Consider the following 20,998-nt stretch of genomic DNA (forward strand, 5'->3'; position numbering starts at 1 on the left):
GTTTCCCCATGCAATGTTGAGAAATGCCAATGTCTTCAGCGGGTTCCAAATATGTCCAACATTGATTGATGGGGAGGGGGGAAGGGTATTAAATCATTGTTGTATAATTAGTCATGTTTGTTCCCAAGCACAATATAATGATCATAAGAAATTCTGGGCGGAATTAACAGCAGAGTGTGCCAAGCGCTCCAAGGACTTTTTTCCAATATTGTAGGTACAGGTCCACACGCACAAACATTAGGCCTACATCTCTGGGATGGGGCCAAATGCATAATTTGGAAATGTTTGAAAGTGTTATTGGAATAAAATTATTTTTTGCCCCCTATCATATATACGATCCTTTGGGGTCTTTTTGAGGGTCACGGTCTAAATTTATTACTTGGCAGACAACAGATTCGAGTTCAGTAGGCCTACACCCAAATTAACAAAAAGACAAAAATAAGCTGGTTTCCAACTTTTTACGCAAACTTGCCACTATGAACGCTATTTGTCCAAAATAGAACCAGTCTATAATAGGCCTGGTTTGTACAACAATCGGTCGTTTGTCAACCTGCATCCTTTACCCAGGCCCGTAGCCAGGATTTTTTTTGTGTGTGGGGGGGGCTGATTTTGAAAAAAGTGGACTTCTTTCCGGGGGGACAATTTTGACTTTCTCCAGGGGGGGGACAATTTGGACTTTTTTGACCAAAAAGCTTTACAAAATCTGAGTTTTTGGCTCGCTATGCTCGCAAATTCTTAAATTTGGGGACTGTTTGTATACTTTTGCACCCCCCCGGCTACGGGCCTGCCTTTACCCCCGGCCTTTACCACTGGCCAAAAATATCTTACTCCCCGAATGATAGGCCTACTGGCCAAATAACTCTTGCCCCTTTTGACTTGCCGAAAATCTCTTGCCCCATTTGCCCTATATGTACCAAAAATCGCTTTCCACCTGCTCCCTCTTTTTGGCTCCCTCTTTAATTTTGTACGACGACACAGTCAACAGTCTGGCTGTCCTAGGGTCACTGTCACCGTATAGGTTATCTTCCGCCCTCAATGAATCAAACAAGTGCTATTGGGCCGTTTTCAGGCCTCTTCCGACTTGACTTTTCCAGTTTGTGCAATAGCGCCATCTAGTATCGATATTTAAACGCATTTTATCGTGGCTGCGCTATTTCAAAACTACTATTTCCTCATTTCCTCAGACACTATTAAGGGCTGGGGTATGAACGTTTGGACAGTATTTATTTTGGGACATTAGAACACATCAGACATATCGAATTGCATTCTGAATACGAAGAATGTCATTCTGATATCAAATAATTTTGATTTTTTGAAATTCGCAATTTAATGCACATTTTATGGCAAATCATTAAAATTGATATTTTTGATATTTAACAGTACTTGAAGTAAACTTTATAAATCTGATGATTTATACTTAAAGTGTATGTAGGTGGGATGAAAAGCCGACGATCAATTGAAAATTTTGACCTTTCGTATTGAAGATATGGATTTTTTCCCAAAACACCAAAAATAATTAGGTCTTTTTAGGAAAAAATCCATATCTTCAATATGAAAGGTCAAAATTTTCAATTGACCGTCGGCTTTTCCTCCCTGCTACATACACTTTAAGAATATATCATTAGATTTATATAATTTACTTCGAGGACTGTTATATATCAAAATTTGAAAAATATCAAATTTTTATAATTTGTCATAAAATTTGTATTATATTGTGATTTTCAAAAATGAAAATTATTTGATATCAGAAAGACATGCTTCGTATTCAGAATGCAATTCGATAGGTATGAGGTGCTCTCATGTCCCACAAAAAATACTGTCGAAACGCAATAAACGCTCATTTTAGATCCCTTAAGGTAATACACTATTTTAAAGTGTTGCGATTTGGTAGTTCACAACATCTTGCGAATGGTAGTGAGCTTTGGCAGAAATTGCATTGCTCATTTCCTTGCGAGCGTGTAGAAGAATTCAAATATCACAGATCTACTTTTGCAGGTCCTGTTGTTCTTGAGTTATGTTGTAGGAGGGCTGAAACACCTCAACACTTACATAAACGTACATAACTCATTAACAACGATAAATCAAGCAAGGTTTGAAAGTATATGGTCTGTAGAATAAACTTTTGCAAAACATCAAAGTGTTATTTTTAAATAATATATTGATTTACATAATGAAAATTGATATATTGTGGCTGCTTCGACCAAAAGTACCTTGTCTACCCATAAAGGTAACTTAAGGGATCTGCAATGAGCGTTTTGAGCGTTTCGACAGTATTTATTGTGGGACATGAGAACACATCAGACATATCGAATTTCGTTCTGAATACGAAGAATGTCTTTCTGATATCAAATAATTTTCATTTTTTGAAATTCACGATATAATAAAAATTTTATGACAAATTATAAAAATTTGATATTTTTCACATTTTTGATAAATACAGTCCTCGAAATAAATTATATAAATATAATGATATATTCTTAAGTGTATGTAGCTGGGACGAAAAAACCGATGAATTGAAAATGTTGACCTTTCATATTGAAGATATGGATTTTGTCCCCAAAAGACCTGATTTTTTTTGGTGTTTTGGGGAAAAAATCCATATCTTCAATACGAAAGGTTAAAATTTCAATTGATCGTCGGCTTTTCATCCCACCTACATACACTTTTTAAAGTGTATGTAGGTGGGTAAGTTTACTTCGAGTAGCCTACTGTTAAATATCAAAAATATCAATTCTTATAATTGGCCATAAAATGTGTACGTGTATTATATTACATTGCGAGTTACAAAAAAATCTAAAATTATTTGATATCAGAAGGACATTCTTCGTATTCAGAATGCAATTCGATATGTCTGATGTGCTCTAATGTCCCACAGGCCAAAAAAAAAATATTGTTGTGTTGCCCTCAACTGGAAAAATGAGAAATTTGGGTAGGACGGTCGGATTATTATTTATTTTTTTATTTTTATTTTTTTAAACCTTCAGTTTTTAAAAATCCCCTCAAATATTAAATAATGCTTGTTCAAGTAGGGAACATTTGTCAATTATGACTTCTGGATACCTGTTAGACAACAATTAAAGAGTTTTTAAAAATCCCCTCAAATATTAAATAATGCTTGTTCAAATAGGGGACATTTGTCAATTTTGACTTCTGGATACCTGTTAGACAACAATTAAAGACTAGTCTTCCAATAAAATATTAATTTTAAGTGAAAAACATTGAGTTTTTGAACAAATCTGTAAAATCATCATTCAAAAAAAAAAAAAAAATTGCGACCCTGATTTTTCAGGATTTAGGGTAGGACGGTTGAGGGCAACACAACAATTTTTTTTTTTTTGCTTAAATACTGTCCAAACGTTCATACCCCATCCCTTAAACGTAAGAATTAAAAACAAAATTAATACAAGATATATAAGCCTCTGACAAAAATGACAGAGAAAACTGATGAAAAACGGTTCCCAGGACGGAGTGCATTTTCATCCAAAAATAACATTTTTACCTCAATTCTTGTTCATTAACCATTAATAAAAGGATATAAGGTACATTTATGTTCAAACTACATTTTCTAAATCTGTGTAATATTTTGGCATGGTTTGGAAATACATTTTGAACAGGTTTGAATTTTGACCCAATCCGGAATCCCTGATAAGACTTTAACTTGAAGCTGGGGCTATTTGAGAATTGGCTAAAGATGGCAATTTTACTTTGTACCACTCAAAGCAATAATCAACAAAATTAATAAACATTTAGTTCGCTACTGGACTAAAAATTGCACTATAAATTCTCGTTCATAATAATTATTATTAACAACTGACGGAAAACCAAAACAACTGAACTTTAACGGCTTATTACGCTTTGTTTATTAGATCACCACTGCACTTCCGATTCAGCCCACATAATTTTAAATGACAAGAAAATACCTATAAATAAATAAAAACAAAATGTAAGTAAATAAATTGGACTGAAATTGCAATGTTTCCTGTAGCTTCCTGTAATTGGCGTACTTTTAAATAAATAAACTGACAATAGTCTCAGTCCGTTCGACTCACTTCATTATATCAAATAGGCTACATAACAAGTATATATTTGAAATGTTAAAAAACAGTAAAAAGATTTGCTGAGAAAGTTAAAAACATTTAAAATAGATTTGCTGAAAAGTTATGGTTTTCTTTTAAAAAAAACACCACTTCATCATAGGCATGTTATAAATAAATAGGCCCCCTACTTCGTCTTTGGAAAATAAAACATTCTTACTTTCTTCATTTTAATAAATTAACCATTATTAAATAAATAAATAAATAAATAAATAAATAAATAAATAAATAAATAAATAAATAAGTTTATTATTAATATTTATTATTTTTTATTTATATTTATCTTATATTTATATTTAATAAAATTTTAATTAATTGACTATTATTTAATAAATGAATAAATAAATAACTAAAAATTATTTATTATTATTTTTATTTATTTATTTATTTATTTTTATTTATATATTTAAGCCTATTTATTTATTTATTTATTATTTTAATATATTTATTTATTTATTTATTTATCTATTCATTATAAATTATTTATTGATTTATTGATTTACTTATTGATTGATTGATTGATTGATTGATTGATTGATTGATTGATTGATTGATTGATTGATTGATTGATTCATTCATTCATTCAATATATATATTAATCAATAATGTAACTTTATTTATTCAAAATATTCCATATTAAAAGCCTTTTTCGGAAAATACCTCTATTTTGTGGTCATCGATGACATAAAGGTAACTCATAAAATGACGTCACGACTCAGAAAATACAATGCACAGGTACTTCACTTCATCAACTTGCGACTTTACTTGTTATGTCCCTGTTATTAGGTCACCTCATTCGCAGAAGGCAAATTGCTTTGTTATTTTCATATTGACAAGTTATTACTCATCTCAAAGGTAGATGAGTTTCTATATTACTTATCAATAGAACTGTGGTATGTCTATTGAATTGACTCATTCAACTATAGAGAGCGAGAGAAAAACTCAAGGTCATTTTGTGAATGGACTTCGCCCGTACACAGACATCAGTGTTGTCGGGAATTGCAAACCACACGTTTAGCCATAAGCCATCACAAGATACATAATTTTATACAGTGTATTGAAAACATCACCTACGGCTTATACCGCGATGATAACTTTTCTGCTGCATAACTTCACGTATTTATTATGATATTTGAGTGGAAGTACCGCTGTTGTGATGTATAAGACTTCTTCAAACTAATCTCAGTATACTCGTGGATCGTGTAGTTGTACGGAAGTTTTCTCTGTGTTGTCACCGTAATTTCTTGTGAAACCATTTATACCGATACCGCTGTGTTATTATTTATTGTACTGTGGTGGACATCACATTAAACTGAACTTACAAGCCAAAATGGATACATACATATACACAAGGAATTATATGTGGAATATATTATGGAAGTTTTATATAATTGGAGTTACTTTGTGTTGTTTATGTAGTAGGACTATATATGGATTTAACGTGGACACAGAATGGCCTGTGCCACTGACAGGGCCTGGTGATAGCATGTTTGGATTTACTGTTGCTTTACATAAAGATGGGACTTCAAATTGGTAAGCTGGATACATCTGTATTGCTGTGTAATTGCATGTTATGTAGGCCTATATATAAATACCAGACTATTATAGTAAAAGTACAGCTGCAGGGCAATAAAGCCATCATGCCTAAGTATAGAATCATTTTATGAAATTTTAAAACTAAACAAACCGGCCTAGACTAAAAAAAATGTTTTGGCCTACAATGTAAATGTTGCATGTTGAATGTCATACGATTGTATTAATTTCTCTATAATGTACAATGACAAAAAATATGGTGATGAGGATGTTTTTATCAATTAAAAAATACCGATAATAATGGCATTGAAAATAATTATATTTTAATTACCGGTATGCAAAAATTAATTTCTTCAAATTATGGATGACGCGACGGGTACATTGTATTTTGTCTTTAGCACTAATTACATACAGCCTGTCATCCAAATTTTGGATTAATGTGCATGAAAAATATTTAAATTAATATATAATACCGGTATATTTAAATTCAATTCACAAAATAAACCTCTATTTTTACCATGGAATTGCATCAAATTATAACTTGAAAATAAATGATTCAAACATGGTATGACAGCAACCCAAGCCTGTGTCCCTTAAGACTGAAGTAGGAAACAAACAACATTTCTAGCCAAAAAAATTTTTTTTTTCTGGTACCACTCTTTATAATTTGTTAGTTTTGTTATTATTTTTTAAATTCCATTTTTTCTCCAAAAGGAAGTGTTTTTTTTGCAGGTCCGGTTCAATTTAATTACAAAAATTTGCAATAGCAATTTTTAGCGAAAAACTTACGGTAATTTTCTTATGATATATAATACATTGTAACAAAAATGCTATTATTACAATCTGAAATTTGTTTAGCAGGTTGGTCAGTCAGTACTGGTCTGCCAGTACACAGGTAAATTGGACACTAAGAGTAAGATGGTGTAATTGGCACATTGTTTACCGGTACTGTAATTCAACTTCAAGGTTGTAAGTTTCTAGTGGTTTTATGAAGTCATTCAGTTCTGTATTTAGCTATACAGGAAGATCTCATGGTCATATTGCCTCTAATTTGTTTTCTTGTTGCTTGTGAAGTGCTTCCTGAGCTATAAAGCTATGCACACACCAATTATATATCTATCTACAATCCCCGAAATATGTTGTTGAAACGCTTTAGGCATCTTGAATGAAATCAAAGGTGTATTTTTAATGTGGATAAAAATGTTCAATATTTGGAATTAGAAGAAAGCTGGGCCATCAATTAACACTTTTCCTTCCCCACCCCCCCATATTTGCAAATTTCAACATTGCACGGGGGAGTGGGGGGGGGGACTTATTTTCCCCTAAAGACGCTTTTATGTTTCAAGACATATTTCGGGGATTGTAGGTTTAGAATTGCTGTCTAAATAATCTAGTGATGGACATGTTGTACATGTTATTCCAGTGGGCAATATTTAAGTGCCCAAAATACATGTACACCTTAATTTGATTCCATAGAAAAGTTGTCTGAAAAAGGCTGTGCCCCTCTCAGTCAGTCCTGGGCTCCTCCCCCCCCCCTTGACTCATCTCTGTTTCTGCTCAGTCATGGTATTGGTATTTAGTTTTTAGGGGAAAAATACAGTATTCATGTATGTACTACGATGTATGCCTATCACTTAAAGGAGTATTTCATCACATGATCCTAGCAGCCTCTTTTTATGATATTTTTCATTAGACATCCACGAAAAAAGCTTATTGCCAAAATTACAGTTGATTCCGATTTTGCATTTGCGAGTTATGCATGATTATGTCACATATATGTGTATTACACTGCCCCATAGACAATTTGTTGTAGTTTCGTTCTGGTATACCAGAAAGAAATTCAAATTTCACAATATTTTTGCAAAACGAATTAATCTGCAAGAAATATTTGGTACCGGTACATAAACATGTAGCCAGAGGTTTCCAGTGGTATAAAAATCTCAACTTTTTTTGAGAAAAGTAGGGGGATGAGGCTGTGGATCACGAAATGCCCTTTTAAGTTACACACATATAAATGTATCAGTAAATTTGTTATTTGACCAGAATTCGATTGAATTTAAATGAAATTGGTGATCATGATGACTAAGACAGAATTGGCAGTTAATTGCTGAAACACATTGTCAAGCACAATTTAAAACATAAAATTTATGTCAGTTAAAAACATTTAATAATTTAAGTCAACATTAAACACTTCTTATCAAAAGTGGCAGATAAAAGTCTAAAATCAAAATTCCTTTCTTACCAAAGCAACATGCCTATGGGCTTCCTTTACAGTGTGTGTGTGCATAGACCATTAAATGGTCTATGGTGTGTGTAATGTCTTACATTTTTACGTCTTCACTTGTAGTTTTACAAGAGACTGTGGCAGCAAAATGGGGGAGGGGGATGGGGGGGTCAATCTCCCCCCCCCTACACACCAGTGTGGACTGCAGACAATACAACATTTTCTTAAAAATTGACAAATTTCAGAATTGCACATTGCATGGCCACACATTTTTAAAAATGCACAAAATAATGTGTCAAGTAAACAAGCCCTGCAGTATTGGTTGATTTTTGGTTCAGTGTTTCTTGAGATTGATATGTTGAGAAAATATCTCAAATTATGACTTTTTATGCTGAAAGAAATAGGGTCAACAAAATAAAAGTCACACAGGCATTAGCCACCCAAGCCTTCATTGTTTCACCATCCCTCATCTCAACTATTGTTGAGTTGAGGTTACACCATGTTTTGACAAGGTTTTCTTGCTCCTTTGCCCTTGTAAACTTTTTGTGTTTTGTTGACAATGGAACCACTTGTTGTAATGGAAGAAAGTGGCTTTTAACAAGGTGGTGTTTAAACTGAATGAACCCAAAGGCTTATTGACTTGACAGGTGAATGGTGATTGATATTTAAGATGGGGGGAGATGCATAAAAGGATACATGTACAATGTTGGAACCTAGCACAGCTATGTACTAAAATGCCCGGCCCCCAACTCAACACAAAAGTTGGCAACCATGAGAGTTACCAAATCTTTCAAAGACCCCCTTTGCAATGATTTTTCATCACATTTACACCCCCCCCCCCCCTTTTTCATGCAAAATCTAGGAGAAAATTTCAATGACTACAATTTCAAACACCCCTTTCCAATGACTAGAATTTCAAACATACCTTTTCAATGACACTAAATATTGACATAAAATTACCAGGGGGGGCCGGCCAAGATTGGCTGAATTTTGACGTTGTCATTGGTTTTACACGTAAACACAAAAATGTCTCAAATTATTCCAAAACTGTACGTATGTTATTAAGCACTATTTTATCAGTCTAAATCCGTTGAGGTTAAGCCAGCGAACCTCATTGTAAGTACTGTTTTTGAATGTTTTGTATGAATAACATACGGTATGTTTATGATATATACCTAAAATTTCCCCCATTGTGTATCACGGGTCGCTTGGTCTAATGGTAACGGGTCTCGCCTGCGGTGCATAGGGTCCCGAGATCGAGTCCCGCTCACTCCCGGCTATAATTTTTTTTTTCTTCACATTTATTTTGAATCCAAAAATATTTATTTTTATGTGAAAATTTATACATTCACTGAGAAATATATTTTGTGCATTTTTTTTTTTTTTTTTTGGCCAATAGAGCTAAAAACACAACTCAGCACGGGGCGTCCAATGTCCAGGCAGTGTTGCCGTCATATTGTCTGTTTTGTTTATGATATTGGCTGTTGCCACAGTGAATAATGTAGTCCACCATCGTCTGAAAATTACCAGATTTTCCCAAGTACCCCTTTTATCCAAATTTAGCGGACAGTGCAAATTAAATACCCCCTATTGTGCCGATTTCAAGGTCAAATTTCATGGACAGTGCTAATTAAATACCCCCTCTGTTTTGCCAATTTTGCGGTCCTCGCTACTGATAAAAAATTACCTTACTGATAAAAAAATTACCCCTTTTCCGCATTATTTGGTAACTCTCATGCCAACTTTTGTGTTGAGATGGGGGGAACGAAATGTGTGTACATGTATTAATTCTTTGCAACATTTGGGCATTAAGCCATGGGGGAGGCTGTCTCCCCCTGCTTCATTGTTTTTCTCATCCCTCAATCCCTCATCCCAACCATCATAATAATTGTTAAGGTTACACCATGTTTTGACAAGCTCACCTTGCTCCTTTAACTTCTTGTGTTATTTTGACAATGGAACCACTTGTTGTAATGGAAGAAAGTGGCTTTTAACAAGGTAGTGTCTAAACTGAATGAACACAAATTGACTTAACTGGTGATTAATATTAAAGATGTGGTAGTTGAATAAAAGGACATGTATTGTAGATCCTTTGGAACCTCGCACCAACCGTTATTCAAAGACCAGTGGCGTAGCTAGGGGCTGGAGGGGGTAGGTGCCACATTCGGGGCACCAAAATGATGGATAGAAAAAGGGGTCAATGAAAAATAGAACTCAACATAAAAAAATGAAATATATGTGGTTGTAGTGGCGTAACCTAGTCTAATGAAAGGTGTACATGCAGCATTAAAAATTTGATCCCTACCCCACACCAACACCCACACACTTTTACCATCTATTTAGCCTAGATTCTCAATTATCATGGCCTGGCAAACAAATTTGGGGGAAAATTTGTAAAAATTAAGACAATTATTTTGTGTTTAAGTTTGGCCGAAAATGTTGGTATATTGATGATTCCAAATTTTTCATACAATTTTAATGACTTTATTTACATGTAGGCCTACACACAATTAAATTATTTTCATAGGCCTATACTTTCAGTATGAATGGGACTTTAACATGGACAGGAAATGGCAAGAGCATGATCACATTCATGTTCATGGCTCTCCTTGACCACACATTGACACCCTTTGGGAGCAATTATACATCACAGGATTTCAATTTGTTCAGTGACTTATATGTGAATAATATGTCAATTAAATCATGAATGCATTTTATTAATGTTTCTGTTTCACATTCATGAAGGGCAAAGGTTAAAGCATAAAACATAGTGTTATTACATTGTACTACATTGTATTGTAGATGGTTTATGGTTTAGCAACCTGCTGAAACAATATAATTATAAACCACTCTATGCTTCTGAAGTACAATTAATGCTTCAGGAGTCGTTGTTTTACAATGGACATTGTTCTTATGCAGTGGAGGACAAGATTTCATTGTAAAACAATCACATGTATGCCTTTTGATTTGGTGATTTTCACAATAGGTTCGTCAGTACTAGGTGGTCACACATAAAAGTATGCATGCAGCCAGGAGTAGTGGTTTTGAAAATTTTAGATGGTATTTCGTGAAAAAATGCCAAGATTTTGACCCTGTATCCCTGGACATCATGTGCAGGTTTACTGTGTTGAAAAGGATATATTATGCTTTTTACTGGACCCTCTAGTTTGCAATGTTCTCTGAACATTGTATCATGCACGGTTCAAGTGCTCCCACAGTAGCTCACAGTGCACCACACCTCACCATGCTCACCCATGCACAGTCTGGCAGTGTCAGTAATAATATCTGTTTTTTAGCGGGGTGGGCAAAGTGAATTTCCTGGGGGAGAATTGAATTTTTCATAAAATTGCTAAAGTGGACATTTTGTAATTTTATGTTTTTCAAGGGGGGGCAAGAGTTCTGACCCCCTCCCTCTTGGTGCTGCCACTGCCCGTGCAGGCTACATTTATGTACCTTTCCCTACAAAAGAAAGAAAAAGAAGCACATTTGGCTCTTACCATGATTACTACCCCAATCAAAAATTGTCTCCGTAAAGTATAACATCTTTATAATATAAATGCGGTCATAATATAATGGAATGACAACTTTTTAATGAATGGACATTTTTTGCCACCTTGCTACTACATGTAGGCCTGCATCCTTGGTTACAACATGAATTTAGACAAATTTATATTAAAGTTATGTTTGCTCAATGTATTTGGCACATGATAAACTGTAGGGGAGAGCGGGGAGTGTTCGCCCTATTTTTTTCTGACCAGTCTAGCGATGTCAATTTTAAGGTTAGGGATGACCTGATTAGCCCATGTGAAAGCCCTATGTCTTACCTATATACGACCACAATCCCAAAACTATAGGCCTTACAATAGCAACAGGATAGAGCAAACAAAAAGTTTTGCAAAGTGGCGAACTTGCCCCATATTGGGGCAGGTTCACCCATATGGTGGGGTAAGTTCACCCTAATCACAAAAAAGGTTTAAACATTGCGTAACAATAACATATTCAATGCAAACATGTAGCAAGAGTTTACAGGGCATTCATTCTCTTCTGGGGAATCTCTAAATTTATTGCAGGGGTCGGTTCAGGGTAAAATGTAGGGGTCCAAAGTGAACTTTTAAGTTCACTTTGGACCCCTAACGTATCATGTTTACAACTTCAGGGGGATCATGGATTAGGACATAAACGGTGGTATGAGTAATACTGATACCACATAACTTTAAAAAACATGCTTTTCAGTAGTTTTACTTTGTTTAATGGTACAATTATCAATATGTTGCATAATACGCTGATGGGGTAGGTCCGCCCTGCAGTTTGGGGTAAGTCCGCACGGGGATGATATATGGGGCGAACATGCCCCATCCTCAAAAAAGGCTGAACGTGCCTTGTGCACATTTTTGTATTTTCTTCAGGGTATGCAAAATACAAATAGAATAAGGAGTTTATAACTGCATTAAATCTTTAACAAATCCCATGTGTTCCAAATACAGATTTCCATTAAAACCATCTGTATTTATGTATCAATGATAATACAACATTATTAATGCAAGAAAAAATTACGTTTTGGTGTAATTTTTTTGTTTTGGCTGCAGTTCGATGAACACGTCCCTATATGTCGCGTAGCTAATATGAGAAGTTTATAATGATCTATGTCACCTAATTTTGCCATCACCAAATCCCCGATAGCCGTAGTGCTGAGAAACAAGGGGTGGGCGAACCTGCCCCTAGGGCGAACACTCCCCGCTCTCCCCTACTGTTGTTTCTGAAAGGGCTATATGCCAGAGATTAATTACCTCATCAAGGCATTGACCCAGAAATTCTTGGCAAGTGAATTCTCTAAAATTTGACATCACCATTTCCTGCTACTGGTATCCAAGTACTCAGCAGAGTTTATTTTGAGAATGTACATCCTAAACCAGATCATTCTAAGGTCATTGGCCTTTTTTTATGGCACGCCAAGTATTGCTTGTGTTTGTATGTGTATGCCCAGGGTGTATGTATGTATGCAGAATGATGGACAACAACTTTTCTGATTCATGTTAGGCCAATTACAATTGATCCTTAGTTTCCTGTTTCCCTCGCGCGTCCAAAATCAAGAATGGAAAAATATTTAATTATTTTATTTTTATTTAGGTATTTTCATCTTTTAATTGACTTTGTAATTACTTTTATTTGCTAATATCTGTTTTTGATCATCTCAACTTTGATTATGAATATAAAACAAGAACATTGTAGGTTCCCTTTATAATATTAATGTAAAAAATCAATTATAAAGGTAAAGTAATTAAATCCGTAGTCTTAATCAAAATGACCAAATGGACTGTTGATAATAGTCACGACCACATTTTCAAAATAAAGAAAGTAATAGATAATTAATAATTAATAGATAATTAATAATTAATAATTAAAAGTCGCCTCGTCCTTTATTTTCAAACTTGAAACAGGAAACTAAGAATTAATTGTGAAGGGCCTTATCCAGTCACGCTGTGTATCATACATGTTCTTTCTTCGACTTGAAACTCAAAATATGAGACTCGAAACTCAAAATATGAGACTCGAAACATGAGACTCAAAACTCAAAATATGAGACTCAATCGAGACTCAAAAATTTGACTCGAAACTCAAAGCTGAGCAACACACCCATAAAAATAGTGTTTTGCTAGATACATTTTGTACATGTACATGTAAATAAGTCCTGAATCAATGGCAAAAAGTTTGAAAATTAAATCTTTGATTTGAAAACATTCTGTGTACAGAAATTTTAGATTTGGGACATGTAGGCATATATAGGGCCTACGACTATCCCGGGACGACTTAGAATGGCTTGAGCATTGTGCTTGAGCTTGATCCCATCAGTCAGGACCCAAGTGTCTCTGCACAGAGCTACCATTTTAAACTAGAGGGATAACCACCATAGCTGAACCATGTGGCTTCAGCAGTATATTGTGGTAGGCCTATACCACTGTCACCCGGAGTCTATAATGGACATAATCTTGAAATGCTACGAAGGTATGACCGCCCGAGTGGTGTTAATGAAAGAGGAAAAGTGAAGAATATAAAATAAACTAGAGCAACTGTGCCCTTTGCAAGGACACAAGGTAATTAGTTAGGCGGATGACTGTGACGATCTGATCAAGCAGCAATACTGTGCTGGATAGTATTAATTTTAATAAGACTGTTTCATTAATTGCCGTTTTAATATACCTTGATCGTGGAAAGCTGGCATTTTGAAAACTTGACTTTTGACCTCTGTATGACCCCCTTAATGACCTTAAATGAATTTAAAAATATTTAAAACGTGTTAAGAATGTCATAAGGATCATTGCATTTAAATTTCAGCTCAATTGAAGCATTTTGAGAACTTGACCTTTGACCCCTTTATTGCCCCTTAATGAAGTAAATGAATTTTAAAATATTTTCAACATGTTTAGAATGTCATAAGGATCATTGATTCAATTTCATCGTCATCATGCGATGATGTTGGAGCATAAATTTGAATAATAGATATGTTGAAGGGTTTGCCACTCAGGCGCACCATAATTATCACGGTCACTGATTGCGTGGTATCCAATGACAGAGTTTTAGCTTAGCCCTGAAGTAATATGGCAACTCCTCTTTCAGATCCATTGCCTCCACAATAGTAGACTCTGCTGCCATCTTGGGTGTTGAAGAACCGTGTTGACGATGAAATTGAATCATTTTATGAAACTATACAGAACACAATGAAGATGGCCAAGAGCCAGGACATTATGATACTAATGGGTGATTTCAATGCCAAGATAGGAGAGGGTAGTGAACCAAGTGGTGCAGTAGGCCCACATGGCCTTGGTGAAAGGAACGAGAGGGGGGACCGACTTCTACAATTTTGCGAAGAAAACGAGTTCCATCATATGCAACACTTTCTTCCAACACCACCCAAGGAGAAAATATACATGGACATCACCAGGCAACCTATACAGAAACCAAATAGACTACATCCTGATCAAACAGAGATGGAAAACAAATGTAAAGAACTGCCACACTTTTCCAGGTGCAGACATAGACAGTGATCATAATCTTCTATATGCAGACTTCAAACTGCATCTCAAAATTCTGAAGAAGGCAAGAACACTTGCCAATTATGACATCCAGAGCCTATACAGGATGAAAGCATCAAAGAGAAATATCAAGTAGAAATAAGCAACACATTTCAAGCTCTATCCCGGGGTACTCAAGTTTGGTTTTGGTAGGGACGTGCCGCTGAGATTTTGGAAGTAGACCCATAAATATACCAATTTTTCAAGAAATTTGGACCCATTGATATACCAAAAGTCAAAATTTTCGGCCGAATTTATCCAAAATTGTCTTAGTTTTTACAAATTTTCCCAAAATTTTGGGAAAATTTTGAAAATTTAGCTAGATTAAGGAAAAATTGGGCTGTTTTCGAAAAAATTGAGAAAATTTTGAAAAAGGACCCATTCATATACCAAAATAGGCTTTGAAAAAGGGGTCATTGATATACCAGAAGGCTGAAAATGCTACCCATGTTTGCGGCACGTCCCGTATGGTCATTTGTACTGAGTACCCCGGGCTCTATCAAACACTGAGAATACTCCAGAAGAATTGTGGTGTGATTTCAAAGACAACATTCACAAAGCTGCAAACAAAGTACTGGGAAAAGCGTAAAAGGAAAGCAAAGAAACCATGGATCTGTGAGGAAACTCTGCAAGTTATTGATGCAAAAGCGTCAGTTCGCCCACAGAGCCAGCACTCAACTGAGGTCAATATTGAATACAAAAAACTCAAGAAGGATGTTGAAAAGAGGGTTAGAGAAGATAAAGAACTGTGGCTTAAACAGGAGTGTTCAAGACTCGAACAATACAATGCCATGCACAATTAGAGTGAATTCTACAAAGCAGAAAAAAACTTTGATAGAAAAACCGCCACAAGGAACTCAAACATAAAAGACAAAGATGGCAAACTTCTTACTCAATCCGCAGAAATCAAAGGCAGGTGGAGAGAATTTGCTGAAGAATTATATGAGAATACAGACCATGACCCACCACCAATCATTGAAGTAAATCCCAGCACCAGTGAGCCCAGTATTCTCCTGGAGGAAATAGAACAAGCTATTTCAAAGCTGGCAAACAACAAATCTCCTGGAATAGATGGCATCCCGGCAGAGCTCCTGAAGGCATCCGGTACAGCAGGCCGGCAGATGCTTTGGAATATCTTCAATCGAATATGGGAAACAGGAGAGTGGCCAGAAGACTGGGTTTCATCCGTTTTCATCACAATCCCTAAAAAGGGTGATTTAACCAACTGTGACAATTATAGAACAAAAATTATTGCCCTAGTAAGTAACATTCACTCATATAGGCTGATACCATTTCATGGTTCAGCAAAAACAAATCTACAGCATACATGATATACATTGTACCAGAACAAAATAGGGATGTGTGTCCTTTATCACATTGTACTATTATGACCTGAGTGCTACATAGTTCTTGTGTATGCCCATGTACCGGTATGTGTAATCCTACATGAGAACCAATTAATATATATTTTAAATTAAGCGCTAAAATCATTAGCAACCTTAACATTAAATTAATTAGCAACCTTTCAGGTTTATGTACATGTATCACAGATTTGAAAGAATATCAATTAGCCAACCTAAGAACCCACTAATTGGCACTTGCTAATTATCTGACAAAGAACTGCCAATCACCTGTCAACTGTTTAGACCAATTAAAAAACATTTTGTTGATGAGGAACATTTCACTTCTTATGAACATCAATTGCCAAAACTTAAAAGGAGTATTTCGTAACCCATGCATCCTCTTTTTATGACATTTTTCAGTAGATATCTAAGAAAAAAGTTTATTCCCAAAATTTCAGTTTATTCAGATTTTGCGTTTGTGAGTTATGCATGATTATGTGTATTACACTACTCCATAGACAATGTGTTGTAATTTCCAGGGGGCCGGCCAAGATTGACTGAATTTTGGCGTCGTCATTGGTTTTACGTAAACACAAAAATGTCTCAAATTATTCCAAAACTGTACGCATGTTATTAAGTACTATTTTATCGGTGTAAATCCGTTGAGGTTCGACAGTGAACCTCATTGTAAGTACTGTTTTTTTAATGTTTTGTATGAATAACGCACGGTATGTTTATGATATATACTTTAAATTTCCTCTATTGTATATCACGGTTCGCGTGGTGTAATGGTAAAGTTCTCGCCTGCCACGCACAGGGTCCAGAGATCGAGTCCCACTCACTCCCGGCTAAAATTTTTTTTTTCTTCACATTCATTTTGAATCCAAAAATATTTATTTTTATGTGAAAATGTATACATTCACTGAGAAATATATTTTGTGCATTTTTTTTCAGTAACAGGGCCAATAGAGCTAAAAACACTACTCGACACGTGGCGTCCAATGTCCAGGCAGTGTTGCCGTCATATTGTCTGTTTTGTTTACGATATTGGCTGTTGCCACATGAATAATGTCGTCCACCATCGTCTGGTAATTTCGGTCTGGTTTACCAAAATGAAATTAAAATTTCACAATATTTGCTAAACGAATTAATCTGCAAGAAATTTTTTGTACATAAACCTTTTTTGATAAAAGTGGGGGGATGATGCTGTGGATCACGAAATGCCCAAAGCCTATACATATGTATGATCTACCTGGTGATATAGCCCTTTCACTCAGAAAGCATCTGCAAGCGTGGGTATCGCATGATGCAATTGCTTCATCGTGCGAACAATAATAAATGGACACCATTAGAAAGCCTGGCCGGCCAAGTTAGATCGCCATGGCAAGGTATGGTCGTGCTCGCATCTGGCACCCAAGGCTGGTCCCTGGTTCAAAACCGCACCCGAGAAAAGAAGTTTCTTTCATTTTTTTATTCCTTTCCTCTTTCTTTCCTTCCCATACCAAAATAGGCCTGGGGCATTACGGTTATCAAGTGAACAGTCTTAAAGTAATATTTTGTATTTTGTGTCTTTATTTCAGGGCTTTGGTCGGAGCTCCGCGAGCACAAACAACACAACCAGATGTAACAAAAGGAGGGGCTGTTTATAAGTGTCTTATTGAATCATCGCTAGATACTCCAACTTGTACACAAGTACCATTTGACCTAACAGGTAATTTGAGTAAACATTACACCATTTATGTGGCTACTGTACAGAGAAAGCTGGCGGACCCAATTGCATGTACACGAAAATTCCCATAACATATCAAACATGTTCAGTGGGCTACAGTGGTGCATGCAAAGGGGGAAGATCTGTGAGGTGCCTACTTTTGTCATTTAGTCAGGGGGGAGGGGAGTACCAAAAATTTGCACAAAAAAAAGTATACAAAAAGTCCAAAAATGTAAGAATTTGTGAGCGTAGGGAGCCAAAAAATGATTTTTTAAAGCTCTTTTGGTCAAAAAAGGTCTAAACTCTAAATTTGGGAGAGAAAGTCCACTTTTCACAGAATTCCGCCCCCCCCCCCCCCCAGAAAAAAGTCCACTTTTTCAAAATCAGCACCCCCACAAAAAATCCTGGCTGCGGGCCTGCCGTACACTGTATCCAGTGAAAATTGGTGTCACATGAACAGATCAAATCAAATCCTATTGCAACCAAATTTGTGTCGAAAACCCTGACATACACATGTATCTATTTTTTTTTGTACTTTTCATTATTAGTCGTTCAATATAATATGGCACTGTTATCAAACTTTATTGATTTCAAGTCAATTAGCTGTAATTTATGAGAGCACAACAAAACAGACATGGTAGCTATATCACAATTTATCAATACTCATATCGACATGTTTATTTGTGATATTGTTTGTTTATTCTGCTATACAAATTAGAAATATAATCCAACACAATTAAAGATTGAATATGATATGCAGAATATTAAAAAGCACCAAATCACAAAAGTGTCCTTTATTCAGGGATGCAGGACTATAGAGATATCACTAGTTGAAAGTGGCAAATATTTGTGGAGATACATTAATCATAACTACGACTACCATTGTATAGTTGATTTTAATCATGCAGTCCTATTTTATTCATGTGAAAGTTATTGACAGGAATGAAGTAACTCATTCTGCGTGTTTCCACTGAGCACTCTGTATTTTTACGGGGTATTACCTGGTAACCCACTTTCCGATTCAGGCAACAACCAGCACGTTTCTACTGATGCTTAAAATAAGGGTTGTGGTGTGTACCGGAAGTACTGAAAATATTTTCCTGACCCCAAGCTGCTTTTAAGGTCACGATGTGATACATAAAATGTACATAAAAGAAGTTCAACACCCAGCAACCATTAACCGTTGTGTTTCCACTGACAGAACACTGTCACACCACATGGTCTACCTCATGAGGTGGATCACCCTCATGAGGTGGATCACGGTTGCCGGGTGTCCACACCGCATCGCTCTGAACCGATCTGTCTCCTCTGAGCACATTAACCGGTAACACTCTAAACTAAACCACAATACGCGACAACCGGGTAGAAACACAGTAGAAACACACAGTTTTTTTTCAATCATGAGAAATACATGTAAATAATATTGAACTGGCTCATGAATTAGCACAGCGTTGGATTTGCAGCATTTATTTTGAGTAGTCTTGCAATATTGTTTTGTGTAGAATTCCCAAATTTTGCATAATATTTGTTTTTGGATTATTAATCTAGAGGAAGACATCAGATATCTGTCGACATGTAGACATTAATAAGCATGCATGATAACTGTCAAATTTGGCATACTTGTACCAAAAAAAAACTGTGTGATCATGATTTGGTAATAAAATTTGCTATTTTTTGCATCACATCTTTATGCAATAGCAAAATTAATAAGCAAGTAATAAAATTATTGTGAAGCATTTTCCTATGCGAATCTGTGTCAATGAGCAGCAAAAAGAAATTATTATTTACACGTATAAGCCAAGTAATTCAAATTCTGGTATGTAAACAGTAAGCATAAATAAACAATGTATTGTAGTTGTGTACAATGTAGACAACACATCTTGAAGTTAACTTCAGAAGCCAGACAAGACACTTATTCAGGTAGTTATTTTTATCGCCGTGAATCAGCCAGGGAGGATTCTTTATTTCAAGAATCTTTTTATAACCATCAGTAAGAGTAATGTCATTTGTTCATCATCATCTTGGTATAGCATCCTCATCATTACCATCAAGCATCACTGCTCCTTACACATGTGGAAGACATTGGTGATGGCTGGTAGTGTGATGCGTTGTTTTCAGAGAATTATCATTTTGAGGAATTCAGTCGACATCTCAGCTGCTAATATTAGCTAGATGTGCTAAGATGTTTGCAATGATGTTTTAAATTTTGACTGATTGCGTAGTTATTCGACAAAGATCATGCAAGTTCATTTCATCATTATTTAAAATTCAGTAGTGCTAGGAATGCCACTCTGGAAGAGACTGTGAGGCTAGGTTTAAGTGACAGAAAGAAAATTGCCAAATGATGTTGTTGCAGAATTTCTTCTTTTTTAGGTCTTTTGGTGTTAAATTTTTTCCCAGGGTTAGGGGCTGTGCAATAATTATGAGCCCCGGGGTAAAATTTCAAACGGCTCGCCAAAAATCGCTTGCCCCCCCTCTCGGCCCGCCAAAAATTCTTTGCCCCCCCCCCTTGAACATGCCAAATTTTTGGGATCCCAAATTGCAAACCTTAAATGGTCTAGATGTATGTTGCGAGCGTAGCTAGCAGGAAAATTTGCATATTTAAGCGTTTCCGTACTGTTTTCCTAAGTCTTTTAGAGCGTTTTATTAAAAGGCGCCCATGAATCGTGCCAAAATCGCTTGCCCCCCCCTTCGGGTTGCCAAAAATTGCTTGCCCCCCCTTCGGCTCGCTTTCGCCAAAATTTCTTGCCCCCCCCAATTTTACCCTCCCCGGCCCCCAGGGCTCATAATTATTGCACAGCCCCTTATTGAGAATCTGAAAAGTGAGGGAGGGGCAAAATGTTTTCTTTCAACATTATCAGTACTAAACAATATTGCTTTTTTGATATGTTCTTATAACTAAAATGGGCCAAATTAGAACCAAAGTGGTCAATGCAATTTTTCTTCAACACTTCATTTTGGTATAATTCTTTCTCGGTATTACCGTACTGACGCGAGTATAGTCCCACCCCGTTTTTGGGTGAACA

The 20,998-nt window shown here is 35.7% G+C and overlaps 1 protein-coding gene across 1 annotated transcript in view; it reads left to right on the forward strand.

Annotated features, from left to right (window-relative positions):
• Positions 1-5,044: 5,044 nt before the first annotated feature.
• Positions 5,045-20,998, forward strand: part of LOC140150029 (integrin alpha-8-like) — a 99,892-nt gene continuing 83,938 nt past the window's right edge. Inside the window, exons 1-2 of the mRNA XM_072172034.1 lie at positions 5,045-5,627; positions 17,845-17,975. Coding sequence (XP_072028135.1) covers positions 5,425-5,627; positions 17,845-17,975 — 334 coding nt within the window. The 5' untranslated portion in view covers positions 5,045-5,424. The remainder of the gene's footprint in view (positions 5,628-17,844; positions 17,976-20,998) is intronic.

This window comes from Amphiura filiformis, chromosome 4 (assembly GCF_039555335.1).
Source record: "Amphiura filiformis chromosome 4, Afil_fr2py, whole genome shotgun sequence".
In the NCBI taxonomy this organism is placed as follows: Eukaryota; Metazoa; Echinodermata; class Ophiuroidea; order Amphilepidida; family Amphiuridae; genus Amphiura; species Amphiura filiformis.